We start from the raw sequence: 25,052 nt of genomic DNA, 5'->3' as shown, positions 1-25,052 counted from the left end.
AGCCCTGGTTCAGGTGAAACCATGGTTCAGGTAAAACCCTGCTTCGGGTTAAGCCCTGAAACATTCAAATGTGATCGTGAGACTTCCCAATCCACCCTACTGTTCTCTTCCATTTCCATCTGAAGCTGAAAGCCATTTACTTCAACAGCATCCTCTTGGTCTGTTAACCCCCCCCTTTTTTGTTGTTTAATGTGCAGGAGGACTGGAAGCCAATTCTTCCCATCAGGCAGCCAAGCAGAACAGCCACTCAGCCATAGATAGCAAATCAGCCATGTGGCAGAGACGCCATCCCCAGGAAGCTGGAGGAGACGAGCCAGAGACAGCCTCCAAACCAGAGGCCTGGAAGATCCGTTACGAGAAGTCCTGGCTGCACCGGCACTGCTCTTCCCTGGTGCGCAGGGACAAGCAGGCCCAGAAAGCTGGGCGGCTTTTCTCAGGCCTGCTAGCCATGAACGTGGTGTTTCTAGGCAGCGCATTCATCTGCAGTATGATTTTTAACAAGGTGGCCATTACCCTGGGAGATGTTTGGATCTTCTTGTCCATCCTCAAGATTGTGGCCTTAGGCTGGATAGCATACTATTTACTGTTCACAAGGCGGAAGCCACATGCCATCTTGTATCGGGATGCCCATGCAGGGCCAGTCTGGGTTAAGGGTAAGTACTGCCAAGTACCTTCCTTGCCCTCCCAGAGTACTTGACATATTGGATCCAAGTAGCAGCCTTACTGTACTTCACAGGTAACAGGATCTGTCTTCTTATTGTGCATACAAATAGGTAGGGATATCGATGAAGTTGGTATGGAACAAGTGAACGTACCAATCAACAGTGCCTTTTGGGTGGTTTGAGATGGGCCATCTTCACTGAGGTCCAAACCTTACATGTTTGCTAACATGGGGTGAGTGTCAGCATTCTGAAATAGCAAGGCCCTGAGGATAACAGAATCTGCACATTTATGACACTAAAATATGAAAAAAACAGAGCTTCACTTACCTGTAACTGTTGTTCATCTAGTGGATCTTCTATGTAGGCACACATTGGGACTGCGAAGGCGCAGGCCAGCCACGGATAAGATTTGTCAGCTTCTAGCAAAATCTAAAAGAGTGCTCCCTTCCCCTTGGGGCCTGCAATCTCCCCGCCCATGGTCACATGACCCAAGGGGGAGGGAGCACTCTTCCCTCCAGTTCTCCAACCTGCCATCACGGAACCAACCACTGTTCTAGCGGAGAGGTCCCACAGCGGGGAAGGAGGGAGGGATGTGTGCCTGCATAGAAGATCCACCAGATCAACAACAGTTACAGGTAAGTGAAACTCTGTTTTTCATCTGCGTGGCTTCTATGCAGTCCCACATTGGGAGAGTAGCGAGCTCGCTTACCAGGACGGTGGGTGTGGGACAGTCACCGAAATAAAGACTGCAGTACAGCACATCCCACGGCTGCATCTCTCAGAGTCCACATCCACAGCATAGTGTTTCATAAAAGTGGAGGGCGTGGACCAGGTGGCAGCCTTACAGATGTCCCGGAGATCTATCTTAGAGGAAAAGGCGATGGAAGCCGCATAAGCTCTGGTAGAATGTGCTTTAATCATAGGAGGGCACTCCTGGTGAGCAAATTCGTACGCCATTTTGATGGTTGATATGATCCACCTCGAGAGGGTCTGAGGGGAAGCACGACGACCCTTGCGATGACCGCCGAAGCAAACAAAAAGGTTGTCATCTTTACGGAAGCTTTGAGATCTTTTAATGTAAAAAAGAAGGGCTCTGCGGACATCGAGGGAATGTAATGCTCTATCAGCATCAGAGGATGGGTGAGGGAAGAAAACGCGAAGGACTATGTCCTGTGTAAGGTGGAAGGCTGAAACAACCTTAGGTAAAAAGGAGAGTTTAGGCTTCAATACTACTCTATCTGAGTGGAACTTAGTATAAGGAGGGGAATGTGACAGTGCTGATATGTCGCTCACCCTCCTTGCTGAGGTAATGGCGACTAAAAAGGCCGCCTTGAATGATAAAAGAGCCATTTGACAAGTAGCTAACGGCTCAAATGGGGGTCTCATGAGTTGAGAAAGGACTAAGGAGAGACTCCACTGGGGAACTGGTGGAGTGACAGGAGGGTACAAGTTATTAAGACCCTTCAAAAACTTCTTGGAAGGGGGGTGAGAAAAAACTGAGAAGGAGTCAATATCCGGGTGAAAGGCAGATACAGCGGCTAAATAAACTTTAATGGAAGAATTAGATAAACCATCATCTTTGAGAGATAGAAGGTAATCAAACACAACAGACAGTGGGCAATTGATTGGTGAAACATTTTTAACCTTAGCCCATTCAGAAAAAATGCCTTTATTTAGCGTCGTAGGAACGCCGTGTGAAAGACTTTAAGGAATGCAACAGAACCTTAGCTACCTTGTCAGACCATTGCCCTGGGGCAGCATCCTCCAGGCTGCAAGCTGCAGGTCCGGGGGGGGAGTGGGAGGGATCCCTCAGAAGAAGCATGTAATTCCCTTGTGCAAGTGACATGAGCACTGCGAACCATGACCTCCTGGGCCAAAACGGAGTGACAATGATGGCATCTGTCTTGTCGTGGTTCACCTTGGCTAGGGCCTTGTGAAGTAGAGGGAATGGGGGAAAGAGATAGAACAGAGCCCCGTTCCAAACTGCCTGAAAGGCATCTCCCATTGAGCCCGGGCTGGCTCCCGCCCTCGAATAGAACTTGGGACACACTGAGTTGAGGTGTGTGGCAAAAAGATCTACTTGCGGGTAACCCCACTGGCGGAATATTTGGTGGAGACAGTCGATGCTTAGGGTAAACTTGTGCTCTTGATTGGGAAGGCGACTCAGAGCATCTGCTAGTGTGTTGCTCTTGCCCGCAATGTGAATCGCTATGAGAGTAGCGCGGTGAGCTATGGCCCATTCCCAGATGTCGCTGGCTTCCTTGGAGAGCGAAACGGACCCTGTGCCGCCCTGCTTGTTTATATAGAACTGGGCGGTGGAGCTGTCTGTGGCGATCTGAATGTGCTGTCCGTCCAGGTGCCCTGTGAATGAAGACAGAGCAAGACGGATGGCACGCAGCTCCAACAAATTGATGTGCAATCGGGATTCAAGGGAAGACCAAGTACCCCGGGCTGTAAGGTCACCACAATGAGCCCCCCATCCTGACAAGGAAGCATCTGTAAACAGATACTTCTGAGGAGAAGGGCGATGAAAGGGGACACCTGAGAGGATGTTGGCATTGTGTGCCCACCATTGTAAGGAGGAAATAACATATCTAGGGATGGAAAGGCGTTTGTACTGGGAATCAACATTGAGCCTGAACACCCGGAGAAACCAGTTTTGGAGCGGGCGTATACAGAGCCTCGCAAACTCTACCACGGCCGTGGTAGAAGCCATGAGGCCTAATAATTTCTGAATACCATGGGCTGTTTGAAACCGTTTTTTGTGAATTTAGCCACCATTTTTTGGATGGCGCGAGCTCTCTGCACAGGGAGGAAGGCCCTGGCTTGGACAGCATCCAACTGAGCCCTGATGAAGGTTTGTATTTGCGTGTGTACAAGCTTAGACTCATAGAAAAATTAACCAAGAGACCCAGATTGTTGAGGACTGAAAGAATCAAGTCCACCTGAGTGGCCAATTCCGGTTGTGACGGACCCACCACCAACCAATCATCAAGGTAGGGAAATATTACACAACCCTTTAGGTAAAGGTGGGCTACCACCACTGCAAGACACTTCATAAAGGTCCTGGGGGCTGTGGACAACCCAAAAGGTAACACGTTGTACTGGTAACATTTACCATTGCATTCAAACCTTAGGTATTGGCGACACTCAGTATGAATTGCGATGTGGAAATAAGCATCGCGGAGATCTAACACCACGAACCACATATGCTTTTCCAGGAGGGGAAGCACTTCTGGGAGCGTAAGCATACGGAATTTTCTGGTCCTAATAAAAGTGTTAAGGTCCTGGAGATCCAGGATAGGGCGCTTCCCCCCTTTTTTATCAACAAGAAAAAAGCGGGAGTAAAACCCGCGGTTCTGGTCTGAGGGTGCAACCTCTGAAATAGCTCCGACAGGAGAGTGGCAACCTCTTGTACGAGTAGGTCTGGGGCCAGCGAAAAGGAGCGGCCCAGGGGCCTGTATGGAGGTAACATATCAAATTATATGAAGTAACCAACATTTATTATTTTGAGAACCCAAACATCAGTAGGAATAGCAGACCATGAATGGTAGAAAGCCGACAGGCGATCAAGAAAACAGGCAGACACGTCTAGTCATGCCTGCTTTGGTTTGTTGAAACAGCCGGGAGACCCTCTGGGGCCTTTACGGGCCCTTGGTTTGGATGGGAATTTCCTGTCCTGCTGCGTTCGGGAAAAGGTCGGGCGGAAGGAGGGTTGCTGGAAGGAGCCCTGGAAACGATATGGGCAGGAAGATTGGTTGGCTTGACGGCCAAAGTAACGTCGCTTAAAATCAGGCACTTGGGGAGCAATCCCTAAGGATTTGGCATTTGTTTTATTCTTCTTCAAGCGATCCAGGAAAGTATCAGTTTGGTCGCTGAACAAGGACGTCCCTTCAAAAGGAAGGTCCTCAATACGGCTCGAGTGTCATAGGGGAGAACAGATTGGCGCAGCCAGGCATGCCGGCGAATGACAATGGCAGAGGCAATGGCTTTACTAGAGGAATCCGCCACATGGCGTGCAGCCATAAGCTGTTGCCTTGCGAGGGACATGCCTTCGGACTGGATAGCTACTGCAGAGGGATGTTGATCGTCGGGAAGGATAGAGATTTGAGGGGATATATGATCCCAGAAGGAGTATTGATACCTAGCCATAATGGCAAGGAAATTGGAAATGCGGAGGCCAACCGCAGTGGAAGTATAAATTTTTCTGGCAAGGGTATCTAGTTTACGTCCTTCCTTATCCTGCGGGGAGGAGTGTGCTCCAGACCTATATTTACCAGGTAGAGCCTCCACCATTACTGAGTTAGGAGGGGGATGCTGGTACAGAAATTCCCCACCTTCCCTGCAAATCTTATAAAGATTCTCGACTCGTTTGGTGGAAGAGGGGATGGAAGCAGGCTTAGCCCAGTTGTTATGGATAACTTCCAGAATGCTTTTAATCATAGGAAGGGCCACGGGGCCCACATCAGGGTTATGAAGGATATCCATAATATCATCTATAGGGCCAGAATTCTCCGGCTTAAACTCAATTTTTAGAGCTTTCGCCATGCGAATGAGCTGTTCCGCATATAAACGGACATCTCCCGTAGGAGAGAGCGGCTTAGAGTCCCCAACAGTGTCCTCGGGTGAGGGAGCTGAAGTGCGGGATTCCTCATCCTCATCAGGGAAGTAGGAGGCGCCATACTCAGATGGATCAGTGTCCCTTGACATAGAAGGAGACAGATTGGCTCTGACGAGAAGACCGGCTCCGACGATCGGCCCGACGTCAAGAAGAAGATCGGGTCCAATGGGTAGGACGGCGATGGCGCGAATTTGATCACCGCCGACTGGACCTGGATGAAGCCGGGGACCGAGAGATGCGCCGAGAAGTTGAATGGCGCCGAGGCCGTTGACCGGGCTCAAGATGGGATGACACACAGTCTGAAAGCATGACATATGCGGCTGATTTTAATGCACTCTACCAAACAGAGTAATAGACATGGGGACCTGCTGTTCTGACAAATCTACCTTCTCTGCAAGTGCTGCTCAGCCCTGGATGCAGTGACAGTGGGATTGTCAAACTCCAGGGGGTGACTGGAGATCTCCTGCTATTACACCTGATCTCCAGGCAACAGAGATCAGTTCGCCTGGAGAAAATGGCTGTTTTGGAAGGTGTCATTATGTCATTATACCCTATTGAAGCTCCTCCCTCCCCAAACCCCACCCTCCTCAAGCTCCACCCCCCCCCCAAATATCTGGGTATTTCCCTACCTGGAGCTGGGAACCCTAAGCAGCAGACAGCCAAAATAGTGTCTGCTGCCCCTTTTCTATACAAAGGTGACACCTTTTCCTGGCTCCCAGTCCTTTAAAATCCAGAAGATTTACTCCAGCTCTCCCTCCTCCATAAAATAATAAATAAATAAATAAAGTCAGCTGCACTGCTGAATTACTCTCTGTTGTGCAGCTATGAAAAGACCGAGCACCTGGTCAGAAAATCTCCTATTTCCATCCTAGCTCTCAGAATCCATTGCACTATATAGAGAGATTTATCTTTGCGTGCTAAGGTGACTAGCCCTAAAGTGATTACCTGTGGCCACTACCCATTCTCGTTCTGGGCTCTCCAGGCATCTTGCAGACTGTGGGTTTTACCATCACGTGCCCAGGGAGGCAGGACTAAAACTTCTCTTCCTGTCTTCCTGGGCGGGAAAACCTCTCAGTCCCAGTTTCCGTCCTGCCTTGTATAGGGAGGCAGCTTCGCCAGTCGGCTCCGTTAGAGGACAGCGTTTTGGAAGAATTCTTTTACCCTTCTACTTTCCACTCCTAATCTTGCTCCGTCTCTCCCCTACTCTGCTCTAAACTTAAAAAAAAAAGAACTTCTTTCTTTCCCCGTTCCTTCTCCCTCCCCCCCCCTTCGCTCCAAGAGCAAGATGGTGGGCGAACGAGGCGAGTCCAAAGAGGAGCTCCTTTCTGAAGGAGACAACAACTGAGCCCTCATTGCCTCAACAGGGCAAAGTCATAGGGAGGTTTCCAATGACCGCTCTTGCGGTTCCCCGGAACTCAGCGCAGACGGCCCCAGGGCCCCAAAAAGAGCGCGCGCCGCCGGGCCACCTGGAAATGGCGCCAAGAGGGCCGCGCGCCAAAACGAGATGGGCGGAGTTGGAGCCAGAGCGGAGAGATCATTAGCGCAGAGTCCTGTGTCGGATTCGGGGAGTAATGTAAGCGTGATTGATCCGGATTCCCCTTTATCCCGCAGAGAAGCCTTTGAATTGTTTAATGGGGTATTGGACAGACAGTCACAAATGCTCCAAGCCTTTAGTGATTCTATCTCCCCCCTCCTTAGAAATATAGGGAGTAACCCTCAGATCAGCCCACTATCCCAGATTCAGGGCAATCAGCAGAATAGGGGTAAGGAGGAAACCTTAAGAGGTTTGTGGCCCACCAAAGCAGCCAGAAAGGCATCTTTCCAAGAGCAATCCAGGCTCACACAGGAAGATGATCCCTCTATTAATGATGACTCTGAGGGAGAAAGTAGGGAGGACGGGGAATATGAATCCGAGGAGGATACTCCTGTAATTTTAGAGGAGCAACAACCTCGCCTCTTTGGGGCTGAGGACTTCCAGAATTTTCTAAGTAAGGCTCTGGTAGCTCTGGATTTAAATGAAGAACCTGAGCCAGCACCAGAACATAAGAAGTCCAGGAAGAAGGGAACCAAGGAATTTTTTCCTAGATCCCACTTCCAGTATCACACTATTCCCTTCCCAGAATTCTTTGAAAAACAGGTTAGAGCCGAATTGGATAAAATTTTGGCCAATAGACAGTTCCCAGCCAATGTCAAGAAGCTGTACGCTACGGTTCCCCCAGCCATGGGCCTCCTTAAAATGCCAATAATCGATGCCCCAGTAGTGGCAGTCCACTCTCCAGATCTTCCTGCAGAGGATGGTATGGGAAACATAAAAGATCCCATGGATAGAAAAGCTGAGGTCCTGACAAAAAAGATTCATGATTCCACTGCATTGGCCATTCAGGCCTCGGCAGCCACATCTATCATGGCTAGAGCTTCTATCGTTTGGATTAGAAAGATAGCTCAGCTCTATTCCGGTGACAACTGTAGAATCACCGATGGTCTTAACAGACTCCTAAAAGCTGCTGCCTTTATGGCAGACACATCCCTTGACTCGATGACCTTCGCAGCTCAAGGCCTATCTTCCAACATAGCAGTCAGAAGGGCCCTATGGCTAAGGCCATGGCAAAATGAATTCAAAACAAAATCCCTGACTCTTTCTTATCCTTTTCAAGGGGGAAAACTGTTTGGGGAGAGACTGGAAAAGATCCTTGTTGAAGACAAAGACAAAAAGAAAGTCCTTTCAAAATCTTTCAGAAAGGATGGGAAACATTCCTCATCCTATCCCAGCTTTAGGTCCTTCCACTCCCTTTCCTGCTTCAAGCCCGAACAACGAAGAGGGAATTGGAACAACATAGGTTCCCTTCGTAGGGGGGGTGGCAGATTATTTCGTCCCCAACAGGGACAACAACAACAGTTCAGTGCCAAAGGAGATAAGTTCTCCAAGAGCACAAAACAATGACGCCAACCCAATGGTAGTGGGGGGAAGACTATTAAACTTCAGCCACAAGTGGACCCCCACACACACCGATGCATGGGTAACCCAAGTGGTGACCTCAGGATACCTAATAGAGTTCGTAAACACCCCAAGGGACAGGTTTCTAAGATCCCCAAGAGCATTGAAGCAAGAAAAGCATTTAAGAACCATGACAGCCATAAATCACCTGCTCTCCATTCAGGCCATAGAACCAGTTCCTCCCTCAGAATCTGGCGTGAGGACTTACTCAATATTCTTTACGGTCCCCAAGCGAAATGGGGACTGGAGGGCCATCCTAGACCTAAAACACCTGAACAGGTCAGTAAGATACAGAAAATTCAGGATGGAAACGTTGAAATCCATCATAGATGCCCTCCAACCAGGGGATTTCATGACCTCCTTAGATCTAAAAGAAGCCTACCTTCATGTCCCCATTCACCCCCTTCACAGGAAGTTTCTAAGATTCTTTTATGCGGGGAAGCACTTTCAGTTCAGGGCTCTCCCCTTTGGCCTGGGTTCAGCTCCCCGAGTTTTCACAAAGATACTGGTAACCCTGGTGGCCATCCTCAGGCAAGAAGGAATCAGAGTTTTTCCCTATCTGGACGACATCTTAATTTGTTCAAATTCCAGGGAACAGTCGGAAGCTCACACTCACAGAGTTGTTCAGACGCTGACAGAGCATGGCTTCTTGATAAATTCAGAGAAAAGCCACTGAGACCGACCCAAAGACTACAACACCTAGGGGTCATTCTAGACACCAGCAAGAATCTAGTCTTTTTACCCACAGACAAGATAGCCAAAATCAAATCCATAGCCCAAACGTTACTCAGGGTCAACAAGGGGAAACTTATGTTCCTCGCCAAACTCATGGGTCTAATGGTGTCCTGTCTAAGTTGTGTTCCCTGGGCCAGGTTCCACTCAAGACCACTGCAGAACCTCCTACAACCTTATCAACATCTGATTGCCAGAAAGATGGACAAGACTATATACTGGGATCAAGACTTCCAAAGAAGTCTCTCGTGGTGGTGCAGTCACAAGAACCTCAGCAAGGGCCTATTCTTCCTAGCAGAGGAACAGATCCAACTGTAAACAGATGCCAGCTTAGAAGGATGGGGAGCGACTTGCCAGTCCCATATAGCTCAGGGTGTCTGGTCCAAGCGGAGAAGAAACTGCACATAAATGTGCTCGAACTCAGAGCTATCCGCCTGGCACTGATTCATTTTCAGGACCTTCTCCTACATCACCACGTTCTTATAAGAACAGACAATGTGTCTGCCAAGGCACATTTAAACAAACAGGGGGGCTCCAAGTCATCGAAGCTTCACAAGGAAGCAGTCCTGATATTGTCTTGGGCAGAAGAGCAAGTAATTTCCATCTCAGCTGAACACATCAGGGGGGTGCTCAATCTCCAAGCCGATTGGTTGAGCCGTCAGACCTTAGACGAGGGGGAATGGTCCCTCAACAGATCCATATTCCTACAGATAGGAGCGAGATTCGGCAAACCTGCAGTAGACCTCTTCTCCTCGGAACACAATCATCTCCTTCCACACTTTTTTACGAGGTACTACCATCCAAAAGCCAAAGGGATGGATGCCCTGATGTCCCCTTGGCCCAAGGAGCTTCTATTTGCCTTTCCCCTTTCCCATCCTACCGAAAGTTATCAGAAAAATAAGACAGGAGAGGGCCACGATCATCTTGATAGCCCCATTCTGGGCCAGGAGACCATGGTTCCCCAGCCTCAAAGAGATGTCAATACAGCAACCGTGGCCACTTCCTCAGATTTCAGACTTACTGAATCAGGGTCCACTACATTACCCAGACCCACAATGGCTGCGCTTGACTGCCTGGAAATTGAGTGGAGCAATCTCCTAAGTCGAGGATACAGTATTGGAATAGTCAACACCATGATTGAGTCCAGAAAACCATCAACTAGAAGAATATACAACTTCTCATGGAAGACTTTCGTCCTTTGGTGCAAACGAAAGAAAGCTGACCCCTTGACACCAGGCGTATCCAGGATCCTAGAATTCCTACATGATGGTGCAGAACAAGGTCTCAGGGCGGCCACCTTGTGTAGGCAGGTTGCGGCTATTTCTACAGTTATCCCATCTGTTGACGGTATCGCACCATCTAGACATCCACACGTACAGACTTTTTTGAAGGGAGTGATCCAGACCAGCCCTCCACCCATCCACCGCTTTCCTACTTGGCGACTGAACGTAGTATTAACAGATCTAACACAACCTCCTTTCGAGCCTATTTGGGAGATTCCACTAAAAATGCTAAGAATGAAAGCAGTCTTCCTGACAGCGATTACTTCTGCTAGGAGGGTCTCTGAACTGGGAGTGCTTTCCGTGCGAAAAGGATTTTGCGTTTTACACAAAGACAAAGTGGTTCTTCGGCCTGATCCCTCCTTCATTCCGAAAGTGAATTCCAAATTCCATCGAAAACAGGAAATTCACCTGCCATCCTTTTGCCCCAACCCCAGCCATCCCAAAGAGAAAGAATGGCACAAGTTAGATCTCCGTCGGGTCCTCAGGATTTACATTAGGCGTACCTCCCACCTTAGGCGCTCTGATTCTGTTCATTTCCATAAATAACCCGAATCGTGGATGTAAGATGTCCAGATCAGCCATTAGTTATGCCATTAGACAATGCATTGCCGAAGCTTACAGGTCCAGTAAACTGCAGGTCCCAGTAGGTATCACAGCTCACTCTGTTAGGAGTGCAGCCACCTCGGTGGCATTTGATAGACAGGCCTCAGTGGAGGAAATTTGCCGGGCGGCCACCTGGGCCTCCGTATCCACCTTTACTAGGCATTATAAAATTGACTCCATGGCTTCCGCTGACGCAGCCTTCGGCAGAAGGGTACTGCAACACGTCGTGGAGGAGAATTAAGCCCACCCAGACTAACTAGCTCTTGGAGATCCCACAGTCTGCAAGATGCCTAGACAGCCCAGAACGAGAACGGAGCCTTGTTTACTTACGTGAGGGCTCCTTCTGTTCCGGGATCAAAGGCATCTTGCTCTCCCAAGAGTTTTTTCTGACCTCCAAGATGTTAGCAGTTTTCTGTAAGACCATTATTACTGTTTAAATTCAGAAATTTCCAGTCACGTTCAATTGTTCTCCTTTGTCCGCCATCTTGCGCTTACCAAGGAGTTTCCTTTTCACTGGTAAAATGGTTCCAGTTTTTTCTCGTTCCAGTTCTCATTCATACTACCTGTTTCTGTAGTGTTTGTTGTTCCTTGCTCTTACCTGTCTCCTTTAGCTCAGCGAGTCCGAAAACTGGGACTGAGAGGTTTTCACGCCCAGGAAGACAGGAAGAGAAGTTTTAGTCCTGCCTCCCTGGGCACGTGATGGTAAAACCCACAGTCTGCAAGATGCCTTCGATCCCAGAACAGAAGGAGCCCTCACGTAAGTAAACAAGGCTCAGGTTTCTTGCTTGGAGACATAATTAATGCACTATGCTGGAAGCGAAGAGATTTTAAAGAAAGTCTAATAGTGTGGAAGAGAAGCAGCACACCCCAGGGAAAGCTCCTTTTCAGGGAGGGATTTCCCCATTTCCTGTGTGCCACGGCCCACAATTCTCTCTACCCCACATATCCTCTGCTGCAAATTGCATGCCAGTAAACTGACAAGCAAGCTTCCAATATTAGCTCTGCTCTTAATAATAGCTTGTGGGTTGGATCCATACTAATGTTTTTATTGACAGAATGCACTTGTATCAGCAGAAGAAAATTTTCCTGAGCCCCCCCCCCCTTGCTGCATTGAAGTCCCCGAAATGCTACTCCTGGGGGACAGCAATAGATCGAGAGGCCAACTGGGGGTCTGCAGCAGGAAGGGGGAATTATGAAAGGGAAGGAATTTTCCCATCCATTATAGGAAAATTTACTCTGGGAGCAGGCTTCTAGGAAATACATATCATCCTGTGACTTTTGGGTTATTATTATTTATTTATTTTGCCGCCAATTCACAGCTGACTTATGGCTACCCTGTAGGGTTTTTAAGTAGGGTTGCCAACTTCCAGGTAATAGCTGGAGATCTCCTGCTATTACAACTGATCTCCAGCCGATAGAGATCAGTTCACCTGGAGAAAATGGCCGCTTTGGCCATTGGACTCTATGGCATTGAAGTCCTGCCCCTCTCCAAACCCTGCCCTCCTCAGGCTCTGCCCCAAAATCCTCCCACCGAAGAGGGAGATGGCAACCCTATTTTCAAGGCAAGAGACATTCAGAGGTGTTTTGCCATTGCCTGCCTCCGTGTCACAACCCTGGCATTCCTTGGAGGTCTCCCATCCAAATGCTAGCCAGGGTCAGGGCTGAGAGGGTGTGACTGGCCCAAGGTCACCCAGCAAGCTTCCATGGCGCGAGTGGGGATTTGAACCTGGGTTTCCCAGCTCCTGGTCTGACACCTTAACCACTACACCACCCTGGCTCTTGATTGAATTTAATAGCCCTACCCAGTATCAGATTGGAACTGAATTTAATAGCCCTACCCAGCTGAACTGCATTTTTGTAACCCAATACACTGGCTGAGACTACCCAAACACATCAGGGTTCAGAAAGCTGATTGTCTGGGTAAACCTCATTGGCAATAACACTGACCCCAGCAGACTGTAAGACCGATTAGGGCATGTTTTTTTAGGTCTAAAACGCATGGTCACTTAGCCCAGTTCCAGCCCCGTTCCAGTCCAGTTCCCTCCCAGTTTCACCCAGGATCAAATCTTCGCAAACGGACAATACCTTATTTACTCTTCTTTCAGCCCTGTATTGAAGCGAAATGAACCCGCCTTTTCCCATTCCTCTTCTGGGAGAAACAGAAACAGAGGGAAACACAGATGATTGGCATCTCTCACAGCCAATTGCAAAGCAGTGTTTGAAGCGGCAGGGATTCAATTGTTTCCTGCCTGCTGCTACTTCGGAGCTTTTTCTGAGAAAAATAAAGTCTTTTTTAAAACGAGGCTTGGATTCCCCCCCCCTTCTTTCAGGTAGCTCCGTTTTTTATTTTTTAGTTCTTAAAATGCTTTTAAAATTACAAGCGGGGGGGAGCCTCCATTAGTCAATTCGAAAGGACCAATCACCAGGAGCTGGGGGAGGGAGGGCTTACTCAGCAGGAACCCGCATTTTCTGTTTTCATGGATCCATTTGCACAGTTTACTCCCTGCTCATTCCAGGTAATGCGGCTTCATTTGATCCTGGGTGGAACGGGGATGGAACTGGGCTAAGTGACCATGCGTTTTAGACCTTAGTCATGCAAAGACCAGCCCGGGCTGGACCAACAGTGCGAATGCCGAGAACAATGACAAGCCTGTCTGTTGAATTCCCTTTTGGTTTTTTTCCAAATATGCCTCCCTATGTTTAATATTAATATTTTGCTTTTAACAAGAACATTGTCTATACAGGATCTCTCGCGCTGTTTGGAGTGTGCAGCATCCTCCTGAATGTGTTCCGGATGGGATATGACATTATCCACCTTCAGTGCAAATCCCAGATAGAAATCCTGTTCCCCTGCATAGAAATCCTCTTCATCTGCATTCAGGTATTAGATACCTCTTTGGCTACAACTGAGCTTCTTATCTACACTATGTAGAAAGGAAAGCGATTAGAAATATGATATCTGCTAATGACAAAAGTGTAGCTCTCATCAGTTGCTTGCTATCTTTAAACATTATAGTTGCATTTACGACATATGCTGTCATTACAAGTAAGAATACAATTGTATGATTATTATCATCAAGAGCAACAACAGACTGACCCATTCTTGTATCAAAACCCTTTATATTGGTGTTTTTCCTGGCTCTGCATAGTGACCCTGGTATTCCTTGGTGGTCTCTTAGGGTTGCCAGCTTTGGGTTGGGAAATACCTGGAGATTTTGGGGGTGGAGCCTGAGAGGGCAGGGTTTGGGGAGGGGAGGGACTTCAATGAGGTATTATGACATAGAGTCCGCCTTCCAAAGTGGACATTTTTTCCAGGTGAACTGATCTGTTATCTGGAGATAAATTGTAATAGCAGAAGATCTCCAACCACCACCTGGAGGTTGGAGCAACCCAAGACAGCACTATAAACAAATTTCTTATGCAAAAAGTGAATTTTATAGTGAAAAAGTGCAAAATATATACAATTATATACAAATAAAGATACAACAAATGTACAATAAGCAATCCAAAAATGACTATAACAAGGATATCACAGATCCTAATTAAACAGGTAAGTCACAATATATGACCCACTTAGGTGTCTTTTGATAAGAAGTCTCTGATTAATGCAGTAATTAAGTCCAGTTGTCAAGCAACTATATGCAAAAAATGGATCGTATATTGTGGGTCGTATATTGTGACTTACCTGTTTAATTAGGATCTGTGATATCCTTGTTATAGTCATTTTTGGATTGCTTATTGTACATTTGTATCTTGTTGTATCTTTATTTGTATATAATTGTACATATTTTGCAGTTTTTCACTATAAAATTCACTTTTTGCATAAGAAATTTGTTTATAGTGCTGTCTTGGGTTGCTCCAATTATCCTTACAGCACTGAGCCTTTATATTTGAGGGACCACCTGGAGGTTAGCAACCCTATATCCCTTCCAAATACTGACCAGGGCCAACCCTGCTTAGCTTTAAAGGTCTGATGAGATTGAGCTAGCCTGGATCATCCAGGTGTGGGCGATTTGAACACTATAAGTATTCAAAGACTGGTAGTAGTCATGATGGTCCATAGACAATCTCCAAGTACAGGACCAATCAAAATATCATAGTACACTGTGCAAGCTTTCAAGTTCTACAGAACCATAATCAGGCTGGATTTTCAAGAAAAGAGATGGGGCAGAAAAGAAAACTAAGCAATAAGGAATTTTGGGGAAGTCTGTAGAATCTTAAAATAGCATGCAGGATGTGATATTTTGCAGAGATAATTGAATGGCACCTGACTCAAAACAGGTTTTCAAGTCACACCAAAGGCTGCTTGGACAAAGAAAGAGGAAGGGGAAAAAATGGCATTCTCCCTGAGCCGAAAGTATTATTATTTAGTTGTACAAACTATTACTAAGCTTATACCACACAATTTTTTAAACTCTTTTTGTTGATTTCAGACTTATTTTATATGGCATCATGCAAAGGACTGTACCCAGGTTCAGCACAACCTCACCAGGTAGGAAAACAGAATCCTTTATAATGGACTGACCAGAGCCCCATGCCACAATTCCTTGCCTTTGCAGCTTCTAACACGGGCCGTATTTCAATTGTAGACAGAGCTGGGGAGGAAATGTTGTAATCTTGGTGCCACTTCTGAAAAGGCCATGTCCCTACTGGCCACCCACCTAATCTTTGCCGGGGAGGGGGTGGCACATACAGCAGGGCAGCAGACAAGTGGAGCAAAGAAACAGAACTGAGGATGGGCTTGAACAGAAAGGGGAAGGCTCGGTTCCTAGTGGCTGCGGTTACCAAATATTTGTTTAGCCCCACCTCTGTGGCATCCCTAAGGGTATCTCTCTGCTTTCTCCTATTCCAGAGAATGGCTGCCATTCATTCCTATGGGGGGAAGTAATGTGGAAGAACTTTCTGCCCTCCTATTCCTTACTGCAGCTGTTGGAGTTGAAGCAGCTAGAGCGAGGGTCAAAGGCAGTGGGTGTGTGAGATGTGGCGAACAGGGTCAGGAAGGAACTGGACCTCTCTTTTTCTCCTGTCATCGAACTTGCTGAGACTGTAGCACTGAATGGAGACGTAAAAACTGAGGAGAGCTGTGGTTCAGGAAACGAGGTCCTACAAAATCGTCAACTTTCACTTTTCCAGGCTATTTCTGTACATAGAGTTGGGCTTCCTGAGATTCAAAGCAGCTTCTGACCCTTGATTCAGGAAACAACTGAAAATGAGCAGGCAGCATCTACCGGAAGTTCTGAAGCCAAAAGAAAGCTATAAGCTAGATTTCGAGTGCTCACAGTCCCGTCCCCGCACACACACATTGCTTATGGGCCCAGGGCAGTGCCCCTTCCATTCCATCTAGCCACCCCCACCCCCATATCTATAATGCCATCAGAATTATGAAATGATCTGCATTTTCCCTCAGGCATTAGATTTCCTTGATGCACAATTGGATATACAAATTATGCATATCCTGTGCTTCTGTTCATGCTTTTATGTGTTCATGCCTCTGTATAAGGCTTTACATTGCTTTTTTCCCCAAAGTGAGTTATCAGCTACCTTAAGGGCCCAGTATAGAAAAAAATGGGCAGGCAGCTTTGGAAAATATCAAGACCAAGATAAATCTTGCTCTGGTCCCCTTCCCTGCTATCTGGGTTGGATTCCACAATCTGTCAGGTTAAAGTACTGATGGTCATGGGTCTTCTACCCCTACACAAGTTTCCCACCGCTGCAAGAGCCAGAGAGAGTATGGTAACAAACCTGCAGGTCAAGGAGGCTGTGGTGGAGAGGTGGAAAGGGGTGAAATCCCTTCTTCCATCGGCAGAGACCTACTCATGCATGAGGTTGGAGGAAGCAATTTTGCCCCTTTCTCCCTCCTCACTGCAGCCTCCTGTCCTGCAGAGACCATGTGGGTCATGCAGATCCAGGAATAAAAGTTTCCTGATCTGAAATGGCAACTGGAAGATAGAAGACCCAGGAAGATCAGGGATCCTTGTGGAAAGAGCACAAGGTCCTCATGCTGGATCCACCTTTCTGGAGTTAAGGGCCTTTTATGCACAACTGTTTCCCTTGCAGTCACCCTTCCGACGATATCAGGTCTTTGTTTGGATTGTGCATGCCGTTTCCGACCATCAGAGGTTGCCTCACTCTCCCCCTGCACTTTCCCGTGTTTTGAAATTTGAGATAAACAGAACCCTGACAACACGGGCAAAACGCGGGGAAACTCAGGAAACCTAAGTTGTCGGAGGGGTGACGGCAAGTGAAACAGCCATGCATAAAAGGCCAATGATTTCTTTTTAAAAATCAAACTTGTAAACCCTTAAGAAGCTAAATTTTGCACCCAGCACCAAAATCCTTACTTGGCGAGTATGATCATGGAACTGGGGTCTTTTACGCTTGGCAACCCAGTGAAAAATGTGAAAATATAACGAGATGCAAAATATAATGAGATGCCTTCAACCCTAGGTATTCTGTAAGTGGTAATCGGCTCTACATTGTCACCTGCATATTATATGATGTTGTCAATGTGATAATAGGGCAAAGTTACAGAACAACTTCTGTGTCCATTCTGTGAAAAGGAAGTACAACCAGGGCAATCATTTTTTACCAGTAGCAGTACAATGGTTCCTGGTTTTGTTACAAACATTCTGACTCTCAGAAAGTCTGCATGGGGTATCAATTCAAAAGGACTGAAGACATTCCAAGAAGAGCCCAACCCCATGGCAATAAAGTATAAAGACACATTTCTTCTTTGGCAGATGTGGGCTGATGCTTACCATGGCCACTAACTTTCTCCTGTGGCTTGTAGCAGTGACCAATGATTCCATTCACAGGGAAATTGATTCAGAACTTAACAAACTTGTGCGGGCATTTGAAGGTAAGGGTCGTTATTTACCTTTTTTAATTTAAAAAAAATGGGAGGGCAAGATGGAAGATGTACAAGATTAACACAAAGGAGCACTTGCCCCAGCCCATGCACATTTCCACACCAACCACTTTCTGGGTGTGGTGTTTTCACCTTCACAAGGTGCTAGCCCAGGCCAATAGCGGAAAAGCCAATTTCAAAGGAGATTTTCGTGTAGCAGCAATACATAGGTTTGCAATGCATGACGTTTGTTGTAGGCCTAAATTATGAAGAGAAGCTCCATTAGCCTGACACATTTTCACCTTGCTAGACTTCCTGCCAAGCCCTATATCTTAGTATGTGGAAGAAGAAGGAAGCCTGAGTAACGTAAGAGGCACCTTGGTGGGGATTCCAAGAACTGCCCAGCTTCCTCATAGCATTGCACTCTGGCATCAGCGTAATACAATCCATGGGCTATGCTTCTTCTGGAATCCTCAAAATGTCAGCATTAAACATAGAAGAGATGTGTTCTAGCTAAAGAAACACTAAGGTCATTTATGCATGGGAGTTTTACCTGAGGTCCGTTGCTTGCTGGACCCACACTTTCCTGTTGGGAATCTTTGCACCAGCAGTCTCCAAGCTCAAAATTCCCCCCAAAACCCAATTGCCACATAAAAAAACATTTTAAGAACAACAAAAATGGAAGAATCTGAAAAGAAGGGGTACGGGGGAGAAATCCAAGCCTTGGTTTTAAAAATATTTCCTTCTGCTCAGAAAGAGCTCCCAGGAAGAGGGAAATATTTGAATCCCTGCCTTTGGACATGATGCTGTGTAATTGGCTGTGAGTGAAACCAAGCTTGCGTGTCCCGCACTTTGCCTCATGCATGGGGATTTCACCTGGGCTTTGCTCAGGGAAGATGGAAGAGTTGGGTTAACAGAGGAATGGGAAGACCCAGGCATTGCGAGGGCTGGCAGCTAGGTCATCACTAATGGACAGAAAACTCATGCATAACTCCAAGGAACAACAGAGACAGACAGGGGGCGAACATAAGTGAGAGTACCCATGCATAAACGACTTAACTGTCAGGCAAGATTTGAGAGGGGTCATGGTCAGGAACAGGTTCTTGCCCCTTCCAAGCTGTGATTAGCATCAAAATTAGTAGGTTAGCAGGAATCTTGGCCCTGCACACTCAGCATTGGCATCCCATAATGTTAGACTCTCCAAGGATGTTTAAAGCTGAATATTAGGTTTTTGACACATAGGAGTTTCTCTTATGATCCTGCCATTCTCACTGTCTCACTCCAGGGAACACGACCAGCTCCTGCAAGTGTCCTAACACAACAGTCTGCAAGGTCTTCCAGAAAGGATATATTTTGCTGTATCCCTTCAACACAGAATACTGCTTGATTTCCTGTTCCATGCTCTATGTCATGTGGAAGAATGTGGGCCGGCGCATTGCTCAACACCCAGCTGCTCGTTCTAAGCCTAAATTCCAAATCCATGGCTTAATTTTTGGGCCTCTGCTTGGCACCTCTGCAGTAATCATTGGCATCTGTATTTTCATGCTGTATCAGATCCAAGCCACCAGCTCCTCCCCTAGCTATCACGTGTTCGTACTCTACTACTCCTACTACATCATTTTGCTGCCTTTGATGACAGTAGGGGCCCTGGCTGGAACTATCATCCACGGCCTAGAAGAGAGGGAGCTGGACACGCTGAAAAACCCAACACGAAGCCTTGATGTGATCTTGCTTATGGGAGCAGCTCTGGGCCAGATTGGCATCTCATATTTTTCCATTGTGGCCATCGTGGCCACCAATCCAAATAGTCTGCTGAACAGCATCATCCTAGCCTATTCAGTGTGCCTCATTATTCAGCACATCACCCAGAATGTCTTCATTATTGAGGGGCTCCATAGGCAGCCACTGGTGGTAGACGAAGCCTCCAGCCATAACCCACCTGCCATGCAAGGCTCCACCTCAGCCCAGAAAGCACCCAATGAACACATTATCACTTCGCACAGCAGTCAAGAACCTACACCATCAACAGCCAACAAGGAGGTGGAAACAAAAGAAGGAGAAAAGTGTGAAGATAATTATTCTAAAGCTTATAGCTTAGAGATAAGACAGGAGATAAGAAGAGCTTCCCAGGCCTACGTTCAGAACTGGAAAAGGACAGCTCTGCAGGAGATCTCCAGCTTCTTGATCATGTGCAACATCATAGTAAGAACTTAAGTGCACATAGGGAAATCTGTGGGAAATATACATTATACCATAGAAGAAAAATGACAAGGGGAGGCAGGAGAGTATGGGGGAAGTGTTTGAGTTTCTTCATTACATATACCTTACTTTCACCAAGTCTTGTGAGTGGGAACCAAGAAATTGTTTCAAATGCTTCATGGAAAAGTGGGACCAAATTGTTTTGGCAGTTACAGGCCAAAGGGGCAAAGGAAAAAGGATGGTGTTATTTGAGGGAGAAGGAGCTATTCAGATGGCCAAGAGTAAAGGAGCTGAAACAACAAAGCTCATGAGCAGGGATGCATCAGAAGAGGGGAGTGGACAGGAAGCCAGTGTAGGATTTAAGGAGGAGCAATGCATGCTCAGAATGATGACATGACTGATTCTGGTAGCCGAGTGCTGGACAGGAGGGCAAGGAGGTTGATATGTGACAGCAGAAGGCCAGACAGGAGGCTGCAGTAGTCAAGGCAAGAGAAGATTAGAGCATAAGACAGATTTTTTGCCAAAGGAGACAGATGAAGGGCTATCTTTTTAAGGAAACAACAGGGCTCGGCAGCGGATTGGATATGGGGACCACAGAAAAAATGTCAAAGAAAGCCAAGCTTCATGCCTCTACTACATGGTAGATGGTGACAGTTACAGTGGATTTGAAAAATGCATAGGGAGTTGGGAGGTTCAGCCCTGGGCATATTCAGTATGAAGACATCCAAACAGAAACCACAGACAAACAATTAGAGATGTAGAGGGAAGGGGGGAAAGGTTTAGGGATACAGAGGCAGAGAACAGCATCATCAGCAATACAGGTAGGCATGAAAGCCTTGGGATTTTATGAGGTCACACCCAGGGACTGTGTGTAGAGAAAGAACAGAGGGGGGAAGGTTTAGGGATAGAGAGGCAGAGCACAGCATCATCATCAATACAGGTAGGCATGAAAGCCTTGGGATTTTATGAGGTCACACCCAGGGACTGTGTGTAGAGAAAGAACAGAGCCAGGGAAAGATGCCTGCAGGACCGCAATGGAGAGAGGGCATGCCGAGAAGGGCTTCCTTCTGTGAAAAAAAGGAATGAGCAATCACACATTTAGGAAGAGAACCATTTGAGGACATTCATGAACACATAGTATGTAAACAGGTGGGGATGCAGATCAGGGGTATCAAAGGCAGTAAGGAGGTCAAGGAAGACAAGAACAGAGCAGATTATCAGTGATTTGGGCAAAGATGTTTCCAGTGGAGTGCAGAAGATGGTAGTCAGATTGCAGGAGATTAAGAAGAGAACAGGAGGAGCAAAAATCTACACAAAAAGAACAAACAACAAGATCTAAGAGTCTGGAGGCAAAGGCAGAGGGCAGAGAAGCTCTTGGGTGGTAGTTGGAGAGAGGGGTATCTCTGCAATGAAAGACCCTTATTTGCAATGCTAGACCCTTATTTTTTTAATGATAAAAATGTTATATCAACATAATTATACTCAACTGCAGGGAATGGCAGCTGCTGGGGGGACCAGGGTAGAGAAACTATGGGAAAACCTTCCATGTGGAAGTCCATTTGCCACTGGGTTGTACTGGCAGCTGCACCAACAAAGTGCATGTAATTGTCCCTGTGTGGAAAATAGCTACAACATGCAGCCTCTCTAGACCATGGAGGGTGGCTGCCATCTGTGTGAGAGGATGGCAGTTCCAGAAAGAGCAGGAATGCAGGGAGGTAAGGACTGGGAATGAGAGACAGAGTAGATTTTATGCTGCCGGAAACAGACTCCAAAAGGTTGAGAAAAGGGGGAAAGGGTGGAGAGACTGAAAGAAGAATTTGGCAGGAGATAGACTTCATAAAGTGCAGCTACCAGAAGGCATGGGCTGCCTACAAAAAGACAAAGAGTGGGTATCTTTTGGCCTTAGTTGGCTCCCCCATACATTAACGGTGCTGAGATGGCTCTACCTCTTAATTCAAGCCCAGGAGATGCTGGCGTGGTCAGAGGCTGTAGAGGAGATAAACTAAAATGGGAGGGGGGAAGGAGAACCAACAGAAGAACCAACTGTAGAAACCGATGGTGTAGTATGGGATTTACAGAAAGAAAGGGGGAGGCTAGCAACAGAAGCAAGGTCAGACAATGCATACCTAGAGGAGATTATAATCCTTTGCAGACTTTGATTTTGGCACTCCGGCTATGCATAATGGGGAGCATGCACTATGTACAATCCTCCCAATATGCACGGTCACCATTTTGTATGAATGTGGAAACACACATATTTTCTGTATACATACAACGTTAGTAAATGCAAACATGTTCCCTCAAAAATCTGGGGTTCTGTTTGCACATACGAAACCGGCATGTGCATGGAAAACACGTGTGTTGTCTCATTTACAGAAAATGGTAACCAAGGTCATGCACAGGGCACGTTCCCATTGCATAGAGTCAAAGTTCTAAAATCAAACATCTGAAAAGAGGTCTGGAGTAGGAGGGGAAGTGACTGCCAGGACATTCCATAATATGGGACAGGGTCAGAAACGGGTTGATGGACTTTGCAAATGGGTAACAACACTGCCTGCAATGGGTGCTGGAGAGAATATGTGATATAAGGAACCCAAAAGACTACAATTCTCAGGCCACTGAAAGGGGAAACTAAAAAGCAGGTCCCCAAAGGTTTTTTGTTTTTTTTAAAGAGCCACTGAATTAAAACACACATTAATCCTCTAACTCCTGCTCTCTTTTCACAACCCTTTCCAGCTATGGATCATGCCATCCTTTGGAGCACATCCGGAGTTTGAGAATGGATTAGAGAAATCATTTTATGGATACTCTACCTGGTTCGCTATCATCAATTTTGGGCTGCCCTTGGGTGTGTTCTACAGAATGCATTCAGTTGGTGATCTTCTGGAGGTGTATCGGTCAGTCTGAATCAAACTCAGTTCTTCGTATGTAGATGTCACAGTAATATACTGAACAGACTTTCCTACAGGCCCAGAGCTGACACTTCATGAAGTCCCACAGCGTATTACTGTCTGAGGGTTTCACAAGGGGAGATTTGTTGTTTTGTACAGTTTATTCCAGTAAAAAAATTAAGACCTAATCTTGCCGGTAAAGAGCCTCTTTAGTGCAAATGCACACACCCTGTAGCATCTTATTATAGGATTGCATCATTTTGTGTACATTATAGTGTCTAATTATTATGATGCTAAATAATTGCTGACCTTTAAGCAGAAGGGTCAGAAGATGTGGAAGCCAACTTGGGCACCACAGTAATAGGATAAAATTATCACCCACCATGAGCATGCCAAAGATTTAGATGCAAGGCTAAGAACTTTATTATTTAGGGACACCTCCAAAATCTCTTTGGGAAAAGCCGTGGCAAGTGACTGCCCAAGTGTTGCAACCATCCATGCCTGAAGAACCATTTCAGAGTTTCTGTTGGAACCTTGCCCTATTAAGCAGCCTCATTAGACACGCAACCTGGTGTTTTCATGGATCTTTAGACATGGATCTAACTACCCAATATTATGCCTTTCAAAAGTAATATGAGAAATAACCTTTGGGAAGACTTGGATATAATCTCAGTATCAACCAGAAACACAACAAAAACTCTAATCGGTAATACCAGTTTTCTGATCTTTTCTTCAAGGCAGAGGATAGAAAGGAAGGTCCTTGTTCTATCAATTGGGATCTGTTCCATTATTATACTTTAAAAACAAACAGCCCTTTAGAAAGCATGCAGGACCCTGCGAGAGCCACAGCATCTCCAAACAGAATGCTAGAGGTTTATTGGCTACACTGCCTTTCTTTCACCCAGTATTCAGGGCAAAGCAAAGGGAAAACAATGGAAAGTTGCCTTTTAATTATAATAAGCCTCGACTCAGCCTGGTGATTGATTATATAAAGGATTAAAGGCTGGTCCCAGGTTTGCAATCAATTCATCTTTTAGCACTATCTAAATTATTCTTGTTGCTGAGAGCTAATAGATGGAAGTGTAAACACTTGCCATTTTATTGCTCTACTGTAAAATAAATCACTCCCAAGAGCTATTTGGTTAGGGCTGGGGACTTGGCTGTCTCTGAAGTTTTATCTTTTTTAAAAAAGGGGAGAGAAAAAATGAGGGTATAAGAGACTTATTCAGGCTCCCAGTTCAAGGAGCTTCTACCCACATTCCGATCTGTGTTCCTTCCAACACTATCCAGACAACGTCTCTTCAATTTCGGAAGACAAAAGGTCAAATGAGTTTGGACTTTGCATCTGTGCTAATTTCACTCAGCCTTATGTCAATAGGAACTGTCAGAAGAAATAAGAGCAGGATAAATTAGTACTCTTACAAGTTAATTATTATCTCATGCCTCACAGCTTAAAACACAGGAACCCATCAAAGGAACTTACTGAAGGTTAACTCTTAGATAAAGAACAGAGAAAGGGTTACTGATCCTGCAAAAAGAGAACAACAGACATGCAGGGGCAGCAGGCATGTAAAGTCTTGGACCAGTTTTATCACAGCCAAGACCAAACTGATTCACCTGATCAAGCTCAAAGCACCCTATTCAACGTCTGAAAATGGAAGTGTTACCATCCACAGCCAGAAAAATGTTGCAGATTCAGGTGAAGGTTCTCAGCTTGCATATCACTCCATAGATGCATTTATTCTGCGCATTTTAGCCCAATAAAGCCACACTGCGCCCAGCACCCACACTATCCCAAGTCTATGTGACAGGCAGCAGACACAAAGAACTATGCCAATCTTGTGAAGCAGACCACTTTTCTCCCAGGTGCTGCTTCATTTAGCAGTAAAGCGCTGAACCAGGAGTTCCTGTGCAGCCATGCCTTTAATGGAAAGGTACATGTTGCAAAGGATGCCAGATCATCATAAATCAAACAGTAACACAAACAAGCTCATAAACCTCTTCTGATACAGACTGAGTAAAGCCAGTTGCAGTGTTTAAGATAATTTTATCTCTATATGTAAAGCAAACAGTTTACAGTGCAAATTTGAACAAAGATCAGACCTGAAACACCGCAGAATGCAAAACTCTTGATAAATTCACAAGGAAAATACATAAATCACAAAACAAAAAGATGTGAGATCAAAGAGTTCATGTGTGTGCGTGTGTGTGGAGGGATG

At 46.2% G+C, this 25,052-nt stretch overlaps 1 protein-coding gene across 1 annotated transcript; it reads left to right on the top strand.

The window, feature by feature from the left end:
- Window positions 1-271: 271 nt before the first annotated feature.
- Window positions 272-22,912, top strand: OTOP3 (otopetrin 3). The gene is made up of 6 exons (XM_056862208.1): window positions 272-653; window positions 13,641-13,777; window positions 15,330-15,388; window positions 17,637-17,755; window positions 19,029-19,945; window positions 22,679-22,912. The coding sequence occupies exons 1-6, from the start codon at window positions 272-274 to the stop codon at window positions 22,847-22,849; spliced, it is 1,785 nt and encodes a 594-aa protein (XP_056718186.1). The 3' UTR covers window positions 22,850-22,912.
- Window positions 22,913-25,052: the final 2,140 nt, after the last annotated feature.

This window comes from Euleptes europaea, chromosome 1, assembly GCF_029931775.1.
Source record: "Euleptes europaea isolate rEulEur1 chromosome 1, rEulEur1.hap1, whole genome shotgun sequence".
Taxonomy (NCBI): Eukaryota; Metazoa; Chordata; class Lepidosauria; order Squamata; family Sphaerodactylidae; genus Euleptes; species Euleptes europaea.
This window is presented reverse-complemented; position numbering and strand designations above follow the sequence as displayed.

What these genes read in the sequence shown, in the direction of transcription:
- OTOP3 (XM_056862208.1), top strand. Translation starts at nt 272, where the DNA reads ATGTGGCAGAGACGCCATCCCCAGGAAGCTGGAGGAGACGAGCCAGAG. An exon ending in TCCTCTTCATCTGCATTCAG is followed by an intron (nt 13,778 to 15,329) that starts GTATTAGATACC and finishes TGTTGATTTCAG; the next exon opens with ACTTATTTTATATGGCATCA. An exon ending in ACTTGTGCGGGCATTTGAAG is followed by an intron (nt 17,756 to 19,028) that starts GTAAGGGTCGTT and finishes GTCTCACTCCAG; the next exon opens with GGAACACGACCAGCTCCTGC.